This window comes from Nasonia vitripennis, assembly GCF_009193385.2.
Source record: "Nasonia vitripennis strain AsymCx chromosome 3 unlocalized genomic scaffold, Nvit_psr_1.1 chr3_random0004, whole genome shotgun sequence".
NCBI classification, from domain to species: Eukaryota; Metazoa; Arthropoda; class Insecta; order Hymenoptera; family Pteromalidae; genus Nasonia; species Nasonia vitripennis.
In genome coordinates this window covers 783,949-804,780 of record NW_022279623.1, presented here as the reverse complement: position 1 = coordinate 804,780, position 20,832 = coordinate 783,949, and the positions used below count along the sequence as shown (strand labels likewise).

Below are 20,832 nucleotides of genomic sequence, written 5' to 3'. Positions count from 1 at the left end.
TCTCTCTCTCTCTCTCTCTCTCTCTCTCTCTATTAGTGGCGGAGTAATGGGATACGTCGGCCGGATATCGATTAGTACTACTGGCTCGATGCCACGCGCGATGTTTATCATATTCCCGGCTCCGCGTACACGTATATGCGCTGGTCTTTTCCCGAGCTTTCCATTCAGCACGCGGCTTTCGAAATGATTGCAGCCGGCGGACGCGCTGTATCCTTGAGTTTGCCGCGCCGTTATTACAGTGGCGAATTCGACGTTGATTTTTTAGGCACGACCGCGACACGGAAGTGCCTTATAGTTTCGTGTGCGAAAAATGTGTGAGATGCGAAATCTCACGCAATTTTCGACCGATCGGGCTGAAATTTTAGGAGGTCTCCTTTTGCAAAAGCTAAAAAACTATATTTTTTTATCCCGATCCTCTACGTCGTTTTGAAATGCGGGCACAATTTGTTCGATTTTTAAGCGTTTTTTTAATAAAAATTTTCCTGTGATGCGATTATCTCGGAAAGACTTTAATCAATCGAGCTAAACATTTGTGTGCGAACTCCCCTCGTAATACTAAACTGACAGATTTATTTTGGGCTTGATCCTGCACGTACACAGAATGCGGTCACCTCCAAAAATCGCTAAAAACGTTTTCAGCTCTAAGTCGAATTCTAAGCATTCTACAAAAAAAAGTTAAATGGAAAAGTTATAGATCATTGAAAAATACAACTTTTTCTATTGACATCAACTCATGAAAATGCTTATAACTCGAGTTTACAGCCCAAAATCGATTTTTATAGCTTAAAACCAATTATTTGCCATAAAACATTACGGATTTACGTTTTACATGAAAATGTTAAATATAAAAGTTGTAAACATTTTCAAAATACAACGTTTTACCGTGGCAAACATTTTTTTTTAACACTTTTTGACATACACAACCCTAAAAGCGATTTTTTAATACATAAATTCAATAATAACTTCGGTGCAACATGCCCCATTCAACCCAATTATTTTCAGCGATTTTCCTATATTATTAAAAGCTGAAAGTTATATTTTGGCCTTTATCTCATACATATATTAAAAATTAAACCACTTTTTAAATTAAATTATAAAAAATGCATAATTTAGGAAATACGTAATCGCCGAATGCAATCCGTGTAACTTGGCATCATATAACGACGTACGCTCTATTAATTAAATCTTTTAAGCTGAATCAGTACAATTCACTTTCAAAATTCAAGTGTATATACTGAACTAGAAAAACTTAAACTCAATAAAGAAAATTACTTAGATTGAAGAAAAGCTCTAAGTAGCTTACTACATCCCTCTAAACTATGCTAAATACCTAAACAATCAATTTTCTAATATTCTAATTTAAATCCTACAAACGAAATATCATTTTTTTGTTTACTTCCTCTTGAAAACTGCGATACAAAAGTGTTGTATTATTTATCTGAAATTACAATAGAATAAAATTAAAATAAGATATATTTTAAGAATATCTACAAACAAAAATAAATAATTGATACAAATACAAATAAGTTACTAATTTTCCAGTAGTTTTGATGATAGTGTTGATGACCGCCAGAAGAATACCAATCAAAACTTTGACAACAATATTGAAAAAAAAATAGGATAATACTGTATAAGCACCGACAGGCATTACGAACGCGAAGCGCGAGCGTCAGCGGTCGTGCCTTATGCGCAAAACGCGAAGCGATGCAAGGCGCGCTAGTTTGTATTATACGAATTCGAAAGAATGAATTTTGCTTTTCGTCGTATTTGGATTTTTTGAATCTATGCGAAAAATGGCGCGGTTTCCAATATTTCATATATTGCACGAAAATGTTCAAAATACTTTTCATACGAAAATTTTGACCCATACCCATCGCACGGACCAAAATAAACTATGTAACAAATACACACGGGCTTTTCGAGCTGAGAAATAAATATGCAAACGCAATTCTCACTACGATAGGATGTATAGCAGCCGGAGGCCCCGTAGCGAAGGGTCATTCATTCGAGTGCAGCAGCTCTCCTATCTATAAAAAGTCGCCTTATTTGCCTACACACCCACACGCGCGCGTCCATACGTGTTCGCAAGCTCATCGCGTAATGAAAGTCCGAGACTCGTCTTTTGTGTATACTACCGCCACGCCCGTGCGAGCGCGCGGTGGATGCCAGTATAGTACGAAAAATAAAGAGGCGTATAGTAGCGAAGCCGATGCGTAGGTTGAAACGCGATAAGCGAAAAATTTACCGTCCAGTCGAGATATAATCGGAGTGAAAGGGATTAATGTACACGATTTTTTATCCGTTCAACCTACTATTCGCGGAATTCGTACGCGAAACGATCGAGTATATATAATGGAGATATAGTGCAGCGGTCGGGGCCTCGACCGACTGGGAACATAGCTCTGATAGAGCGCGCGGAATATTTGGCAAAGCCGGCTGATGTTTTTTAAACGAAAATTCGGCAAATTCTGCGTGATTTTGCATTTTTCTCTCGCTCGCGCGAGGGGGGGAATGAGGATCGCGCGAAACGAATGTACAGATTTTTCGGAATCTATATCAATACTTGCCATTTTGGAATATTTCATGAGATAAAAAAGTGGTGTATGAGCTGCGATATGCGTCGTAAAAATTCAATAGGAAATCGTACAGAGCTCGTATAAAATGCGCGCATAATTCCGAGTTTGATTCACCAAAAGACGGATTGATGAATTTGCGATATTCCGAGAATACGCAAAGCTACCACTCGTTTTCATTTCATTACTGTAAAACACCGGCGAACGAACGAGGGAACGGTTCGAAAAGAGCAATCGATACGCGACGAGCCGCGAAAAAATCGTATATCGTTCTCGTGGTTTCCGCAAAAGTTCAACCGCGAAATTCTTGTAACATCGGCCATATATATACACCGCTCAGTGCGAGAAACTTCCAGATCACGTGCGCGCAACGTATATGCACACACACATTCGCGCACAAGTGTATCGCGTTGCTCGCGTAAATCTCGATTACACAAAGCCCCGCTACGCGAGAGAGAGAGAGAGAGAGAGAGAGAGAGAGAGAGAGAGAGAGAGTGAGAGAGAGAGAGAGAGAGGGAGCGAGAGAGAGAGAGAGAGAGAGAGAGAGAGAGAGAGAGAGAGAGAGAGAGAGCGAGAGAGAGAGAGAGAAAGCTCTCGAAATAAAAGTGGAACAGCGTAGATGATTAAAGCTCGCGAGACGGTGTGCACATGCCTTCGCTAAAGACGCGGTACTGTATATTTATGCACGTTCTCGTTAGCGCGGCTCGGGATAACTGATTGCTCGATTATTCCCACTGCTGCTGATGCTCGTTTTGCATCTTCTACTGCTGTCGATAATTTTTTCGCACGACTCGGCAACTTGCGTTACAATTTTTGCACGTACGTGAACCCGAATAATTACCGAGCGCCCTGTCTCGGTATTACGAATGCAGCGTCCAATAACTCTCACGCGACGACGAGGAAGCGAATAAATAACGAAGATAAAAAAAATTCCTCGCCGTCCAAATTTCCGTCCTCTCTTCTCGCGGAAATTCGCCCCGTGTGCAATGCGCGAAACGGAAACAGCAGGCGCCGTGTTTCTCTGCGCCAAAAGCGTTTACTCGCGCGCGATTACCGCGTAGAAAATGCAAGGGTATATAACGCATCGCTGTATCAAGGCGCGCACCTAACGTTTTTATGCGTCCATTTTTCACGCGATTCCTTCCGCGGCTGAATAATAAAAGAGGCTGTCCTGACACATAGGCGCGCAGGTCCTGCCCGAGAGCTGCTATACCTGTGTGCGCGTGTAAAACGAGCCTCACGTAATTTTGTCAACGTGACGAGAATACCGGTGGCTTTGACATTTCCGCGACTTTCGCGAGGGCTCTTTTTTCCTTCATTCCGAAGGCTATGGCGAAGCGATGCTTGTCATAAGAACGACTGCAACGAAGCAGACGTCTATCGTGTTATTACGTATTTTATAATATTATAGACACAACGCGCTCGCCGAGTTTCATCGAGGAGTCATGAGAGTCGAGGGAATGAAGCATCTCTTGTTTGCAAACTACATCGGCACTACTTAAAACCCGATCGAATTCCTTCTCATCCTCGTGTACGCTTGTCGCCTCTCGCGAATTCCGCAAGCGAACGCGGCATTCACCTCGCGCCCAACGCTCAGCCGAGCATCAGCGCCCGGCAACCAAAGAAGAGAAAAAAAAGAAGACCACGTCGTTGCGCCTCACCTCCGAGAGTGTTACACACGCGCATTTCGACTGCATTCCTTGCGCCAAGGTCGCGTGTCGTGCAGAGCTGTACTCAGTCGAAGAAAGTCCGTTGCAGCGCGCTGTTCTCTCCATTAAAAATGCCGCCGCCGTCCCGCTGTAGAGCTGAACAATGTAAATGCGCGAGCGGACCTCGCTGCCGGCGCCTGCGCCGCGGGTTTACAATGCCGCACACATAAAGGCCGCGCTGCTACTTTCTGGCAGCTGCACGCGGCGAATTTATCGCCTATCGAAATCGCCGCGGTGGCACTTGCTCAGCGGACGGCGCTCCATTCTTGCCCTCGCATCCCCCTCTTCTTTTCCCCTCTCGGACCCTCTCCGTCGTTGCGACGTGGCTTTATCCCGTAGGCGGTTTATTTATTAGCTAATTTATCGGAATTATGCCGAACCAGACAAGGATCTCGGCAGAAGAGAGCTAATGGAGAGGTAATTTTTGTGTGGCTTTTGCCGGCGCTTTTCGCTTCCTGTATATAATGGAAAGAGACTGCGCAGCGTATACGACCGATGTGCAAGGATTTTCGAGCGGTCGTTATCGCATTAGTCAGAGGGATCGATTCGCTTTTCGGCTATTAGCCCTGCGATATGTTCTAGATGCATGTGCGGTCCGAACTCCGTTAATAGATATTCGATGGACTCGATTGAGCGGATCGCCGCGCACTCGAATTCGGACGAATCATTCATAAGCACGTATCGCGTTTCACAGAGTATAAACTATTCAGCTGACCTGCGATAGACGCGAAAATTCCAACGTTTGGAATATGACAGTGAGGCGAGTTTTTTGAAAAATCCCGGCGATCCCACGGCGGTACAAAGGCATCCGTGTGTCGCGCTGGAAAAATACCCCCCGGAAGTCATCCGCGTACTGCGGAGCGGCAAGAGAAACGAGGGAATACCAGGCTCGACTAAGGGTCGTGCGCTCGGACACAGACAAACCAGCAGTAGTAGTAGCAGCAGCCGCCGGCGGCCAACTATGCGGTTCTCGTCTTGGCGGTCGCTCACGAGACTAATTCGCCAAGTTATCCACTTTAGAAATCCGCCCTAATGCCGCGAGAGAGAGAGAGAGAGAGAGAGAGAGAGAGAGAGAGAGAGAGAGAGAGCGAGAGAGAGAGAGAGAGAGAGAGAGAGAGAGAGAGAGAGAGGACGGGGACGCACACACGCAACTTACTTGGGAAAGTGCAGAGAACGCGCGAACGCGAGAGAGCAACTCGTCGCCACACACGCGCTTGATTCCTGATGGCGCCCTCGTGCGCGCGCGCTGCGGCGGCGACGAATTAGTCGCGGGAATGTTGCGGCGAATAAACATTTTCCTCGAGAGCCGAACTTCGCCGACAGCAGCAGCAGCTCGGAATTTCGCGTTACTCCCTCGCTCCACTTTTATGACGGAACGCTCGAGAGTTTGTGCTTGGAGGGGGCTGATTTTGTTTATTGCCGTTACGGCTGCGAATAATTTAGTTCGAAGGATTAATAAGTCGTAGCTATATTATTATCGACGTCCGAACGATGAATAAAAGTCCACTCGTAAGACTGTAAAGCCCGATGGAACTTTATTAATTTCTTAGAGCCGCGCGCGCGTGCCCGCGGGGTAACTGGCACACGGGGGTCGCGCGGACAGATGATTTGTAGAAAAAGTCTACTCGGGAGGGGAAATGAAGTTTCTCCTTTTTCCACAAGTCGATCGCGCAAACATTCGTCCCACACCCGTGCCGACAAGAAAAATAGGCGGGCCCGGCTGAAACTTTTTTCCTGACTCGATCTCTATTTTGAAAACACTTGTTTGTCAAACAAGTCGGCCGCTCTCGGGGACCTTCCAGGTATTTGCCGTTGGCAGCTGCCGTCGTCGTCCTGTTCCCCAGGGATTATCCCGGGATCTCCTCGGGAGAGTTCGCGTGCTGCGACGACAAGCGGCCTTGGTTTTTAGCCCTGGTCCTCGGTATACATGCAGTTTGTCAGGCTTGTGCATTAGTTACCGGCCCGAACCTCACCGGTCACTTTTTTCGCTTCTTTATATCCTACGAGAAAAGAAAGGTTCTCCTCCCTGTCGTCGTCGACGTTCTTTTGGAAAGTATCGCGCGCGAGCTAGCTTAGACTTTCGGGGCTAAGTGTTCTCGAGAGCTTCCTTCCTCTTTCGGCTGGATGGCGCTTCCTTCCTCTTCTACTTCTTCTCGCACTTTGCCGCGAGAATTTATTTATGGGCGGATTCAGATATTCATAGATACTTATTGTGTGTGAATAATCCGGTACCCCTTGTAAAACTTTGAATTAGCATAATTATAGGGATGTAAGTAATCAAAATAATGCATAAGTAGCAAGTTATTTGACTCAAGAACCAGATATCATAATTGAATTAAGAAAAAAATCTCTTGAAGATGCATTCGAAATTTTTATTTCATTTTTTTTTTGCTTCTTTCAAATTATAGCTTTTTTTTACATTTTAAAATATAAGAAAAATTACAATACTAATACTTGTAAACATTATATAACTTTACATAAATTAGAAACGTAGTCCAAAGTCCTTAGAATTTAGTTTTGGAGATTTTTATTTTTTTTTCAAATAACCTTTTTTAATTGAAAACGCATAATTTGAATTCCAAACACCTCGAAATACATTTCTATGCAGTTTTAACAGAGCTAAAAATTTCACTATTACAAAAATAATTTAAAAATATCGAAGCATTCGGCAGTTGTTGGGAAATTCGCGGAATGAACGTATACGAGAAGAATTTACATCGAAGCGTGAAAGCCACAGCTCGTATCGGTGGAAAAACGGCCTGTTTGCAGAGTAACGGTGTTCGCTAAGTACTTTTAATAGGCAAAAAGGAGCGCCAGCCGGCATAACTTTTTTTCCTTTTCATCAAAGGAGTTAATCAAGGACTTCATTACACTCGAAGAATTTCTCATCCATTACACGCGGCTTGGCCTTTTTCTTATCTCAATTACTCGTTAATGGAAAAGTACAAAAACTTGATTATTCGCAGCCGGCGCGAATTAATTGAATGAAATTTCAATCCCTCGGCGACTATACATGTATATAGAAAAATATATTTCCCGAGCGCAGCTCCTCGCGCAGGATTATACGACTCCCGGCACTTTTCATCATCTCGCGCGCGCTAGCGAGACACCGATGTATATAGAGATACACTATACACGTGCTCTCTGGCCTGGAAACTTGCGGTGTAAATTGCAAAGTCCTTTGCAATGCAGAATTTTCAAATGGAGCTCACGGCAAGAGGTTCAACGATTAAAACATCGCTCTCCCTCTCTCCCTTTTCCGCCGTCTTTTTATCCCGAGGTCGCGCGAAGAAATTGAAAAATAAAACGTGCGAAAGGGATAATAGGTACCGGCGTCTCTCTCTCCCTCTGAAGTGTGCGGGTATATATTTTCCGTGGCGAAAAATCTTAACGAGATGTGCGCGCCAAGCGAGAGGGGCAGGACGCGAGAACTGACAATCGAGGAGAGCGTGACTTTTAGTGTCACTTTGAGGAGAGCTCGGAGGAAAAATGAGAGTGCGGTGCGCGCGGAAAATAAGTGGGAGAAATGAAAGGGACGAGATAATTGAATTCGAACGAGTTCTAAGGAGAGAGCGAGAGAGAAGAGCGGTATTTCGCTTCTCGATATTTCAACAGCTTCCATATTATATGATGTAGCGCCGAAATATGTGAGGAATTTTCGTGTCTACAAATTTTGTTGATATTCCGAATACTTTGTCGAGAATCCCGTAAAAATGTCGGAAAACCGAGTTAATCTTGGTCGATCGAAAATTTAATATTACAACGCGAAGTTCGCAAAAAATAAGAGAAGAAGAAGAAGAAGACGAAACGAAGGTTCTCGTAGCGCGTGCAAAATCCTCTCCCCTGAAGAATCGCGTCGAAATGGTGAATGGTCGAGGGCGGGAGGAAAATCCGGAAAGTAGAAAAGACGTAATGTACGTGTAAGGTACGTGTCCGTTATACTTTGAACTGCTTTTCGCCTCGGCTCCCTCGCTCCTACATATACTCTCGCCGGCTGCAGCGAGTACAGCGAATCGACGCCGGAGGCTACTTAGCCGGAGGGATGAGCGCGAAATATTTTAGAAAATCTCTGCTCCGCACGTTGTTATTTCTCTCCCGGCAGACGTCAGCTTTATATAAAGCGCCGAGCAGGCAATATGAGGGAAACGTAAAGGATGGAGAAAATGAAGCTTTTCCCTTCGCGCTTCGATTCGAAATTTCTCTCTCGCGGCCGCTCCGAGTGAAATATGTAGTGGAATATATTTTTCGAGATCCTTCATGTGCTGCAGCGGGACGTAGTTCGTTACTCCGGGGGATCCCACGACCAATCATATTCATAATCATGCTTGGTTATATACGCGATTGAAAAGCTTTGCAATAATCATCGCAGAGCGATGAACACAATATTATCCTCTCGATTCGAATCCTCAAATAGACTTTATACCAGCGGGCGTCGGCGCGTAGATGAATAGGCAAAAATAAACATCGGAATTGCCTAGGGCGCGGCCTACAGACGCTATATGGCATTCGCCTCCCCGGTGCTAGACTCTCCTGCATTAAATCGAACGCGGCCTCTATAGACGCAGCGGAGGCAATTCCCAAAGTTTAATACTGTAATTGTACTCACGATATCGAAATCGAGATTCTGGGCGATCCAGTCGCGGCCCTGCTTGAACTCCTCGTGAAGTCCCATAATGTAGAGGGTGTCAAGGCCGTCGACTATGGTGGCGCCCATTGTCGAGGTGCCGAAGATGCTGGCGCTGTGGCCCCTCTTCGAGATTGGCCGCAGCTCATTCTTGCCCCAGGCGTAGCGCACGTAGTTGTCCCAGCCGTGCTTCATCATCTGCAACAGGGAAGAAAGAAAGGAGCGATCAGCGATTAATCTTGTATGCAGCGTCCTCGGTGGCGAATGATTCGCCTGAATTCGCGCATCCGCATCAAAAGATTATTTATGCATGCGTGCGCGGTACTGTGATGAAATCAGTCCTTGTAGAACTTCTATTTTCATGCGAAGCCGCAACGTCGTTACGTAATCCTTATAATATAGGTAATCAGGAGCGCCGTTCGGATCCAATTTGATCCGCGAGCCGCAGGTAACGGATTATCGTGATAACCACACGAGCATTATCCCGATCCCGTAAATCGGATTACCCGATATGCCGCCGTTCTTATATTACATCGCAGCCAAACCGTATAGCGAATATCAAAATCGAGTTACGCAGATATTCCTTTATTATATTATAGGTACACTCGCTGTGAAATACGCAAGACCGTGTCGCGGCGGCTAAATTGGAAATCCAACAAAAGTGGCCTCATCGCGTTGTTGTACGAAAGAAGCCATGAAGGACAATGAACATAACTCTCGGCAGCTGCCGAGCGTCTCTTATATATTTGCACTTTGCTTTGGTCCGCCGCCGCGGCGGAGAGGGAGAAAGAAAAGACGCGGCGACAACAACGCGAGAGCGCACTTATTCGATTTCTCATTTTCCCTTTTCATCCCTCCTCGAGTTTCTCCGCGCCTCTTCGCCCCCCTAGTCTGGCTTGCAGGAAATTAAATCGATCCGCGCGCGCCGTCCGGATTACTTTCCATGAAAAGTCTCGGGGTCAGCGCTTCTCTTTCCTGCCCCGAAATGCCAGCTTATTCCGGCGAGCGTAATCTAAGCGTTTCAGCTCCTGCAAGAATATTTCGCGCGCTTTTATCCGCATAAATATTCGAATTCGAGCTACGGAGACACGCGGCGGAGTACCGCCTACTCGCCTAACAATATATACGGCTCCGAGGGCTCTGATAATGCGATATTGACCGAATCGAGAATCCAATCTGCGAGTCCGCGCGCTCTGTGTGCGTATAAAAGATATTCGCTCGCGACGCGAGCTATATATTTTTCAATGAGCACACTACGCGGGGTAATGAAAAATAAATATTTCACGCCCATCGGCTCTCCGCAGGCCATACGTTTTCGCTTGATCGAGCGCGCAATAAGGGCATCGGCCCGCTCTCTTTCTCTCAAAGAAATCAATTAATCATCATTATCCCCGTGGCAGGCATCCTCGGTGTCGGACGTCTCTCGAGACACACGCCGTACACACGCGAAGAAAAGCAGCGGCAAACGAGAACCTCGATCGGGCTACCGCTGATGCCCTTAACGGATGAGGGACGCGGAAGCCGCAAGAAAACTGGTATAATTGCGGCGACAAAGGAAGCTGGACGCGCGCGACGAATGATCGCCGATATAACGAGGCTCGCGCGCGCAGCTGCATCAGCGTTTAAAATTCGTCGCGCGAGCGCGTTTAGCATTTTCCGAGCGAATTACTTTTTCCCGCGCAGCTCTATCCGTGGAATTGCAAAGTTAATGGACTTGTAAAACGCGTGCGCGCACGCCACGGGCGTTAAGTATTTTACATGTATATTTTATACGGCGCCGCTGCTGCGCGTCTTTGAGTTTACTGCGTTGGCAGTAATAAAATCCGCTGCAGTATCACTTTGCGCTCGCGCGAGAAAGAGAGAGAGAGAGAGAGAGAGAGAGAGAGAGAGAGAGAGAGAGAGAGAGAGGGAGAGAGAGAGTCAGGGGAGGATAAAAAGCTGGCTCCTGTGAATTCTTCATACTCTGCTATGTGCGCGCGCAGTGCGTTCTATGCATTTCTAGAGGGATTCCATTTTCATTATTTAGCGTTATGTGTTTTCGCCCCGCGAGACTGTATACGAGAGCCGCTTCAGACGCTATACCGGCATTCATAATCATTTTCGTATGTAAGCATAATGCGCGCCGAGAAAGCGATTGTCCGCGAAGCGAGAACATACCTCTCGAAATTCAGCGCGTTTATATTTCTGGAAAAGCCTCTTATTATTTTACACACACGCGAGCTAGGAAAGAGATTGCCCGCGTGGCGCGTAACCGGCCGGCTGCGCTCGCGGCTATTTTACACGTTTCCGAGTACGAGCGCGATAAAAAGCCCCGCCGCGATCTCGCACTCCGTCCGTCATTTTCTTCATCAGCTGCTGCACTTGGATGCGCTCCTGGGCCCGAAAGAATAAAAGAAGCGCAGCGAAAAAAGCCGCAGAGAGCTCATCACGAAGGAACTCGGCTCTTTGCGAATAGTCGCGGCGTGTTTTCTTCTTCGCAGAGAAGGATTGTTTTTTCTTGCGCGCGCGCGCGCGCGCGCGAGAGAGAGAGAGGGAGAGCGAACGTCGGGGCCTGGGATTTCCGGTTGAGATAGTCAGCTGTTGCGGTTTTGTGCGCGGTGACGTTTCTGGGATGAGCTTTACTTTTTCGACGATTTTCCGAGAGAGCGGACGGATTCTGCGAAATGTTTTGCAGAAGCTAACTGTTATGCAAGAGCGATCGATTTGGGACGGAAATCCACGATTTTGTAGGTAAATTTCTGTCGTTTGTATACAAAATTCGAATGAATATTTTAGAACGACTAGGAATGAAGGCGCACTTTGCGTGTAACATGTTACTAAATCCCTCAAAACTAGTTTTTAATAAATATATCAATAATGCTCAATGTCGTCATCATTGGTTTGAATAGTGAATTTGAAGAAAAGTTCAGTATAAGAGTCAGTGGGTTTGTCTATCATTACAATGCCATTTATTTACATTATAAAAAAGCTTTGGACCATCTAGAAACAGAAACCTGTTTCTCCATTTTTGCATTTTTCTCATTCGAAAACTAACAGGTCTAGAGAGCTCATATTTTGCATACAGATTTCTTTTGTGATTGTGGAAAGATATTTAAAGTTGAATCAACGTTAACTGAAATACTTATGTGTTCGACTACAATACCCATGATAATTATTTAGTCGTATAGCATGAGTTTGCATTCACATCAGTGTCGGAGTCGAAATCAGAAGTTTTTCAGTTAAGGTCGATTCAACTTTAAATATCTTTTCACAATCGAAAAAGAAATCTATATGCAAAATATGCATTTTCAATGCAATGCACTTTCTCCATGTAAAAATATGCTAGAAACTAGAAATACAATGTGCTAGAGATAGTAGTTTATGCGTAACTGGCTATAAGTAAAATTTGACCTGCTCAATTAAAAAATTCGCATGAGCCTGGATGTGAAAATATGAACGAAAACAGTTAAATCAGAATCATCTAGGTTACATATTTCTAGGTAACATGTCTAGTAGCCTTTTTACAATTCAAAGAGCATTGTATAATGATAGACTTAAACTTACTGACTCGGATACTTAACTTTTCTTTAAATTCACCACTCAAACCTCACCGAGGGCGACTTTGGACACAGAGACACAGTATATCTTCAAACTCTTTATTCTTTTAATTGAACTTCTCACTGACATTTAAAAAAAACTAAATAATATTCACACACTTTATTACTACTTCAAATAGGGTTAGGGTGCCACTTTTCAATACACATGTTGTAATACTACACACTCTTGGTAATGATTAATTTTTACTAAAATTTCTTGCTAGTTATATTACATATATTTTATCTGTTATCAAGGTTTCCACATTTCATTTTAAACACTTTAAACATTTCTACCAGGGTTAAGAGTTATGACTGTTTTGAGGGTTATGAATTTAAAGCGCGGTCTGATCTCGTTGACTAGGCAACCAACCAGCAACCAATCAGAATCACGTATTAAATGCTTCACAACAAAGACCATAATTTTTTTAAGAGAGGAGGATTGGCAGACGTACGATTAACAGATTGACTCGTCGTATTAAGAGATTGACCCCGCCCGTCCATTACACCGTTATATGCGAATGTGAATTCATTAGAGTATTCGAATTATTCTTGTCGCAATACAGGTCTCTTCGGCTAATTTAATTATGAATATAGCAATTATCGTCGATTACTGTACGCGCGCGCGAACCCTATAATTGTAAAGTGAGCTCGGCGCTGGCACCCATGAGCGTATAGGGTTTTATAATTTTGTATAGCGAAATTTGAAGGCGCCGACGAGGTATTCGCATAACGTGACCGTCTTTAAGGTGGTCCGAAACCCAAGTTTTACCGACAGTACGAGTGCTGGGTAGAAAATTACTGAAAACTAAACAAATACTTACAATTAATTATAAAAAATCAAGAGTTAATTGCCCTTCCTTTTATAAACATTTATCGGTGTGCCAGGTTTCAAATAAAAATATTAACGCAATAATAAATGGCATTTTTGAACGAAAATCATTAACCGCAGCGTGCATATGCGAAATTCTCAGCATATGCTCGCTGCGGTTACTGATTTTCGTTCAAATGTCATTTATTATTGCTTTAATGTTTTTATTTGGAACTTGGCACACCGATAGATGTTTATAAAAGGAAGGGTAACTAACTCTTGGTTTTTCGTAATTCATTGTATTTATTTAGTTTCAAGTCAATTTTTTTCATGCGCTTGTTCAGTCGACTCGGTCGGTAAAAGTTGGGTTTCGAAACCTCTTAAAGGAAGCGCCGAATAATAAATAAATTAAACCGACTCCGAAGCTCCGCCTCGCCCGTGCCAAATTCCAAACATCCCCGAAATACCTTTACTTTCTCTCTCCCTTTTCCCGAAAAAAGCCGTCTAAAAAATTCCTGCTCGCGACCCCGACTTTTTCGGGGTGGAAAAGCGCATAAAACGAGCTTCATCCACTCCCATACATACGATCTCGCGTTTTTACGACAGCATAATTTAGAGGCTTTATAATACACACGCGCAGAGAGGGCTCATGAAAAGCAGCCACGCCGAGAGTCCTTTCTCTCTCCTGCAGCCATTCCTTTTTTCCCTCCAACGCGTACGCACTTGCGCCCGATTGAAACAAAGCGTATGTATGGATGCAGAGGTGTACGATGTAAAAATTCACGGACGGATTTATCGAAAGAATTAAATAGCCGTGCGTGCGGGCGCTGCGTTTAATAGGCGCGGGGCGCGTTAAAAATTCGCGCGCACGCGCGCGTGCATTGTTTTTACGCGTCCGTGTGTGCAGAGGCCTTCTTTCCGCTTGATTTATTTTTATATTCCCGGATATGGGCCGGCACTAAAGTAGCTTTATGATGTTAATGCGGTTATTGGGGGAAATCCGCTCCTGGCTTATTACTATGTATGTGCAAATCCACGACCGACAGTACACACCTCGGGTGCTGGAAGTTGAGAATTTTAAATTAAGGACACACCTATCACACCAACTTTTTTGGTTCTTTGGGCCATCTAGAGTGAGAAAATGCTCGCGTGCATCGCCGATCGCTTGCCAAACTTTTTTGCGAATTTAACACGGGGAAAATTAACGAAAACCAGAAAATCGACTCTTTTTGTCTGGAGGCGCAATCAAAAAATGAGTTTTAATAGAATCGAAGTATTAGAAAAAAGAATTAATTTGAGGGCTGGTGGGTTAAAAATGGTTCCCAGGTCAAAAGTTGTTTAGGCTTGAAAATGGGAAAAAATCGCCAATTTTTCGATTATTTACGAAAATTAAAGATTTTTTTTATTTTTAAAATCCTTATAACTTTTGATCCCAGCGGTCAATTTCGACAATCCAGGCTCGAATTGTAGCTCTTTTCTTCTGCTTTCGTTTTGAAAATTTAGATTAAGATTTTTATTTTACGACCAGCTAAGATAAAAATTGCCAAAAAACGATCATAATTGATAGGCATATATATAATAGTTGATTGTAAAATTGAAATGTTAATCCAAATTTTTTTAATGAAAATAGAAGAAAAGAGCTTTAATTTGAGCTCTGAATGATTAAAATTGACAGTTTGAATCAAAAGTTATATGAATTTAAAAAAAAGTAGAAAAAAATCGCTGAATTTCATAAAAAATATTATTTGTAATTTCCCTGGTAGAAATTGGCTGATTTAAAATGGTGAAAAAGCTAAGAACTTGGTAGTTTTCTTTGTCAGTTTTTGTTGCAAGATGTAACGCTTTTTATCCTAGTTCTTTGGCAGTTCTTAGATCGAGCTGTTTTTGAAAATTAATGCCCAAGATAGTTGGTCAAATGACAACGTCTACTTGGCTCGGTTGGCTTAGGCGTACGGCTTTGCTTGTGCAGGGCTCGGGTTCGTGTCCCAGGTCACTCAAAATTTTTCGGATGCAAATCATTATTCTATATACTTTCATTAAAAAAAAACTCGAATACAAGCCTGCTATAGTAATAATTTTCCAATTCTAACCTCGAATCGCTATTTACCACGTGCACCTGTGTCGCGTTATTTCACCAACTATCTTCGGAAGAAAATGAATATTCAATCTAAAAAACTGCCAAAGAACTAGGATAAAACGCGTTACATCTTGTAACAAAAACTGACAAAGAAAACTACCAAGTTCTGAGATTGACAACCTCAGAACTTCCAAATAACTTGGATACCGTTTCTACCAGGGTTGTTACTATTTTCAAGCATAGACAACTTTTGACCTCGGCAACTATTTTTAACTCACCAACCCTCAAATTAAACCTCTTTTCTGATAATTCCATCCTATTAATACACATTTTCGGATTACGCCTTCAGACACTAAGTGGATAAAGTTGAATCGTGGCTAATTTTCGTTAATTTTCCCCAATGTTAAATTACCGTGAGAGAATTTCAACTGAGAGAATTTTCCCTGCAAAAAAGTTTGGCAAGCGATCGACCATGCACGCGCGCATTCTCTCGCATTGAAAGGTACCGAAAAATTGCTCTGATAGGTGTGCCCTCAATTTGAAATTCTCAACTTCCAGCACCCGAGTTGTGTACTGTCGGTTGTGGATTTGCGCATATGTGCCGAGGTGGCGCGGGGATGGATTTAATCGAATTTTCATTCCCGAGAGTTGAACAGCCTGTCGAAATGTACATCGCTCCCTTTTTGTTGGCAGCGCGTAAGCGTCGAGTCGCGCGTTTTAATTAATTCGTCTCTCGTCGCAGTCCGGCTGATTTTGCCAATTGACGCAAAAGAGAAAAGCGCGACTCGCAGCTAGCCGTCGCTACAGCGAGATAATCCCCCGATCTCACAATCGCGCGCGCGCGCAAGCCGAGAGTGATGAAAAAGAGAGAAAGCCGAGCCAGGGAATCCGATTGATAGAGCGCGAGCGAGCGTGTGTGTGTGTGTGTGTGTGAGAGAGAGAGAGAGAGAGAGAGAGAGAGAGAGAGAGAGAGAGAGAGAGAGAGAGAGAGATAACTAAGGGCCGACGAATAATCGTCTCGAGATCAGACATTTTTAATGCGGAAGTCGGGAGAGAGAGCGAGCGAATGACGTTGATTAATCGCAGGTGCCTCCTTCCCTTAATTGCTCGTTAAGCGATCCCGAGCAGAAACATTCTCCGGACAGGCATTTTTGCAGCGCGCCCTATACCCTCATACATACGAACGTACGTACGTACGTGTACTCTAAACCCGAACGCGTATGCGAAGAATAAAAAAGGAGAGAAGCGAGCGCGGCGCGCGGGAAAAGAAAACGACGCGTAGGCCGAGTCTGTCACTGGCCATTATCCGCGGTAATTGCGGCTAATTTGTTCGGAGAAGCTGGGGCTGCGCTAATCTGTTTAACATCCACGTTCGGATTAAACCATTAGCCCGCGCTCTCTGCGTCGCGCTGCTCCTCGGCCTCTCTCCTCTCCTGCACCTCCCCTGGCTGCAATTCCGCCGCTGCATGTGTGCGTGCGTGTACGTAGTCGCTGCGCGAAATTCGCCAACGTTATACTACTAACTCGATCCACTTCGTCTCCGCTTCGTTTCCAATGTATCGCTCTCGCGCCACTACCGCTACACACACTCTCGCTCTACGTCATTGAGCTTCAGGCCGGATCGCTCGACGCGCAGTGCACCGACGATGTTCAGCTCTCTGTTACGTGCGAGCTCTTTTTCCCTTTCGCCTTCTCGGATACTGCGCGATTTTTCAGCTACGTCGAGCTCTCGAGTTTTGGGTGAGAAAGAGAGGGATGTGCGGGTGTTGTCGTGTTACACGAGCAACACTGACGTCTCTTTTTTCGAGCGTTCGTACATTTTCTATTAAAATTAATACAGCGTGTGGTCCTGCTCAATAGTCGAAATCAGCGGAAACGGCATCAGCGAAGATCCTGCTCGATTTCACGCATCGGCGCGCACCTTCGAATTGGCGAGATTCTCGCTCTCAAGTGCGCCGATTACGCTCGCATTAAGATCGGGCAAACTGCATTAACGAAGCATCAGCCGTCGTCTCGAGGCGTCTAATTGCTCTCCCTCTCGAGTGTACGACTGGAATGCCGATTTATTCATTAACACGGAAGGCGCGCGCGAGCGAGAGGGCGGCGAGAGGCGGATATGATGATAATCGTCCGACGACGATCGACAATCTCTGCGCGGAGCAAGTAAGACGAAGCCAGAGCTACGACTGACTGCACTTGGCAATTAACCCTGCTAATTAATTCCCCGCGGAGAGGATCGATCCGACGCTCTGTGTGTTTCCGGCTTATCTTTGCTCCATCTCTCGGCGCGCCGACGGGTCAGCGTGCCGAGGGAGAGTGACGAGCTCCGTAATTAAATAATAAGCGCAGCTTCAATATATATTTCTGCGCGACATCAGCCGGCGTTTACGCAAGTCGACTATGCAGCATCGCGATTTCACGCTTTTGCGCTCAGCGAGGAGGGGCAATCTCGGGCGGATGATAGATCGCTATCCTATTTTTCAGCGCAGCTCCGCGATATATAAGACTTATTACACGCGCGCGAGCGCTGCAGCGAGTAAGAATCAATAAACCTTTATCGCCGAGCTTCTTCTGTATCTCTCCTTTTTTCCAGATCGACTGCTCGCGAGCTATAAATCACCGCGGAGAGACGCATCGAGGCAGAAAACGCAAACGTTACGTCGATGCAAATTGCATCGGAAATTTCAGGGACAAAGAAGCCGAGACGGAAAGCCGTTATATTAGCCGGAAAGAGTTAGAAGTGGCGATTTATTGAAATGGATGCAAAGAGAGGGCATATGCGGGGAGCGGAAGAAATTAGCGGGGGAGAGAGAGGAGGAAGGAGCGTGAGAAAGGTAAAGGACGAGGGGCAAAAAAAGGCGCAGAGGAAGGAAGGAAGGAAGGAGACGAGCTTATCTCATTATCCGCGAACGGCGCGGCGTCGCTAATAGGGAAGGAGCTGGCGCCGTTTCACTGCCAATTTTTCTCGGCCGCTAAGCGGAAAATTATGTTCCACCTTTTCACGGCGCGATGCAGAGGTTTTTTTCCACTCGATGCAGGCGGCGAGAGAGATGAATCCCTCCCGCGAGTGAGAGCTTGATAAACCAGGGAAAATTGCGCGGAGAAGAATTATATCCGCGGCCGAAGTGATTCCGGAAATTTTAATAACTTCTCAACGCCGGAAAAACCTCTCTCTCTCTCTCTCTCTCTCTCTCTCTCATCGCGGCTGCTTTCTTTCATATCATATCAGCTCGCGATCGGACTACGCTGAGGGAAATCAAACGACTGCTGATACCGCGGCTCAGCAAAGAGCGCGATTTTTGAAAAAATACGGGGGAATCGTTGATTAAAAAACCGCCACGTAATTCGTATAACTCGCCAGCTGAACGAACTTCGTCGAACACGGTTTCGCACTACGCGGGCGCGCCGTATAAAGCCTGATTTTCCAACGAGCTTCCGTTCGCGCGGCATTTTTCAAAAATAAACCCGTCCAGCGTATAGTGGCTATAGTATATACGCATCGCAGTACGAGCTCGTGTTCTCACATACTCTTTCGTTAAACAAGCAGCGCAGGTGAGAGAGCAGTTCCTCTCGCTCGTCGCCGTAGAGCTAAGTATAATCAATTCCCTCCTCTCGCACCTACAAGCCCTTCGGGCTCTCTCGCGTCTCGTGGTGTTTACCTTCCTTGCGGACTCTTTGCATAGTATATGGCAGCGGGCCAGCGGCTGCGCTGGGAAACAAGGTCCACTCGGGTGGCACACAACACCTCGCGGCATAATTGGGCCTTTGTTTATTATTGTGTGCAGCCCGAGAGTCGCTGCATTGTGCCACGCACACTCTCTCTCTCTCTCTCTCTCCCTTTTCGGCAGGCTAATAGCGCGAATTAATCTTTGCTAAGTGCGCGCAGGAGGAGGCGGAGGTCGGGGTAACCGGAGGATGAAAGTAAGTGCAGGTTCTCTTTCTTTCGCTCGCTGCCTGCACTTCCTCCTGTCGAGCCGCGCTCTCGAAATCTCGCGGGTTTTTGCGCTTTGTGCGTTTCATTCTATGTCGAGCGGGAGTTTCTGATCTTATTAGAGGTGAGATAGACGTGCGAACATTTTTTTCGATGCAGCGCGCGACGCGATCTGTCGCCGCGCGCGAGGGATTCCGAGAAGCGCGATCCTTTCAACGCGCAGCGCGGCGAGGATTAATTTATAGGGGGGTGTACCTGCGCACCGTGTGAAACTCGTCACGCTCCACGACCAGTTTCGACTCGCGACGCCGCGGATGGATTTATCGAACCGAACGTTGCGTTGCACAAATTGCGTCACCTAACACCCTGCTTTGAAGATACGCCCGTTGGACTTTTACACCGAGAACCGCGTCACGAGCAACAATGCGCAGATCTGCATACAACTGGTGCATACCAGCCGCATCTCTGCGGCATCGGCTCTCGGGGACTTAACTAACGTCTCGTTAAAGGGAGTTGCTCTCGCCGCCGCGGCGGCTATTGTGCCCGAAAGACGGTAGACAATACGACTTTGTTGCAGCTTCGAAGACGACGAGGCTAACTGCTCGCGTGTACACGCGGGCTTGACAAGTGCGTCCTTTATCGACGGGAGCGACACTCGTTTCGAAATTTTGTCTCGTTAGCGTAAATCTGCCCGGGAATTGAATATACGCGCGTAAGTGTATCTGTGTGTCTGCGTACTTTTTTCTCTCTCCCTCCCTCTCGGATTGCGTGCGGCCAAGTGGCTGCGAGATGTGTGACCGGAACCATCGTGTTAATGGCTCTATCAAGCGCGATTTACCGAAAACTCGATGAAAAGTTTGAAGAAAAGGCTCATAAAAAACGCCGAAGAGAAGCATAGCCACGATCCCAGAAGCTTAGCACTCCCGCCTAGAGCAACTAGAATGAGAAAAAGCCGTCGCGCGCGCATACGAGTTGCGGCTGGAAATAGCCCCGCGAGATCTTTACTACCCCACAGGAGTCCGTCTAATGTATGTACGACTGAATTCGCTCTCTCTCTCTCTCTCTCTCTCTCTCTCTCTCTCTCTCTACTACCAGCTGAGCCATACATACGCACACATAGATGCACACACACGTAGCTCGGCGAAGGAAAGAGCGATTGTTGCGCGGCCGAGATAGCCGTGGTCGGCAACACGGGCCCCGATTGTTACATCAGGAAGTTCAGGGTTGCGTGTAAATGACCGCAGCCGTTAAGATAAGCCTCTTTCTCTTTCTCTCTCTCTCTCTCTCTCTCTCTCTCTCTCTCTCTCTCTCTCTCTCTCTCTCTCTCTCTCTAGCGCGCCTGGTGCTCAATCTTCCAGATAGCGACGTCGACGCCCTCGCTCGCAGGCCCTACACTCCCGTGACTGGCCTACGAGATGAGCGGCTTGCTCTCTGCGCTATAACCTATGAGATTTTCGCTACAATTAAGTCAGGAGCTGTTCTTATCCGCGATATTTTGAGACGCCTGCTCTTAGGCGCGTCGTTATATCTTCGTT

The 20,832-nt window shown here is 45.7% G+C and overlaps 1 protein-coding gene across 3 annotated transcripts in view; it reads right to left on the bottom strand.

Moving 5' to 3' along the window:
- LOC100119928 (alpha mannosidase I) overlaps nucleotides 1–20,832 on the bottom strand; it is a 273,587-nt gene that overhangs the window by 28,531 nt on the left and 224,224 nt on the right. For all 3 annotated transcript variants that reach the window (XM_003424268.4, XM_003424266.3, XM_003424267.3), the window contains one exon: nucleotides 8,889–9,104. In XM_003424268.4, the coding sequence (XP_003424316.1) occupies nucleotides 8,889–9,104 (216 nt within the window). The remainder of the gene's footprint in view (nucleotides 1–8,888; nucleotides 9,105–20,832) is intronic.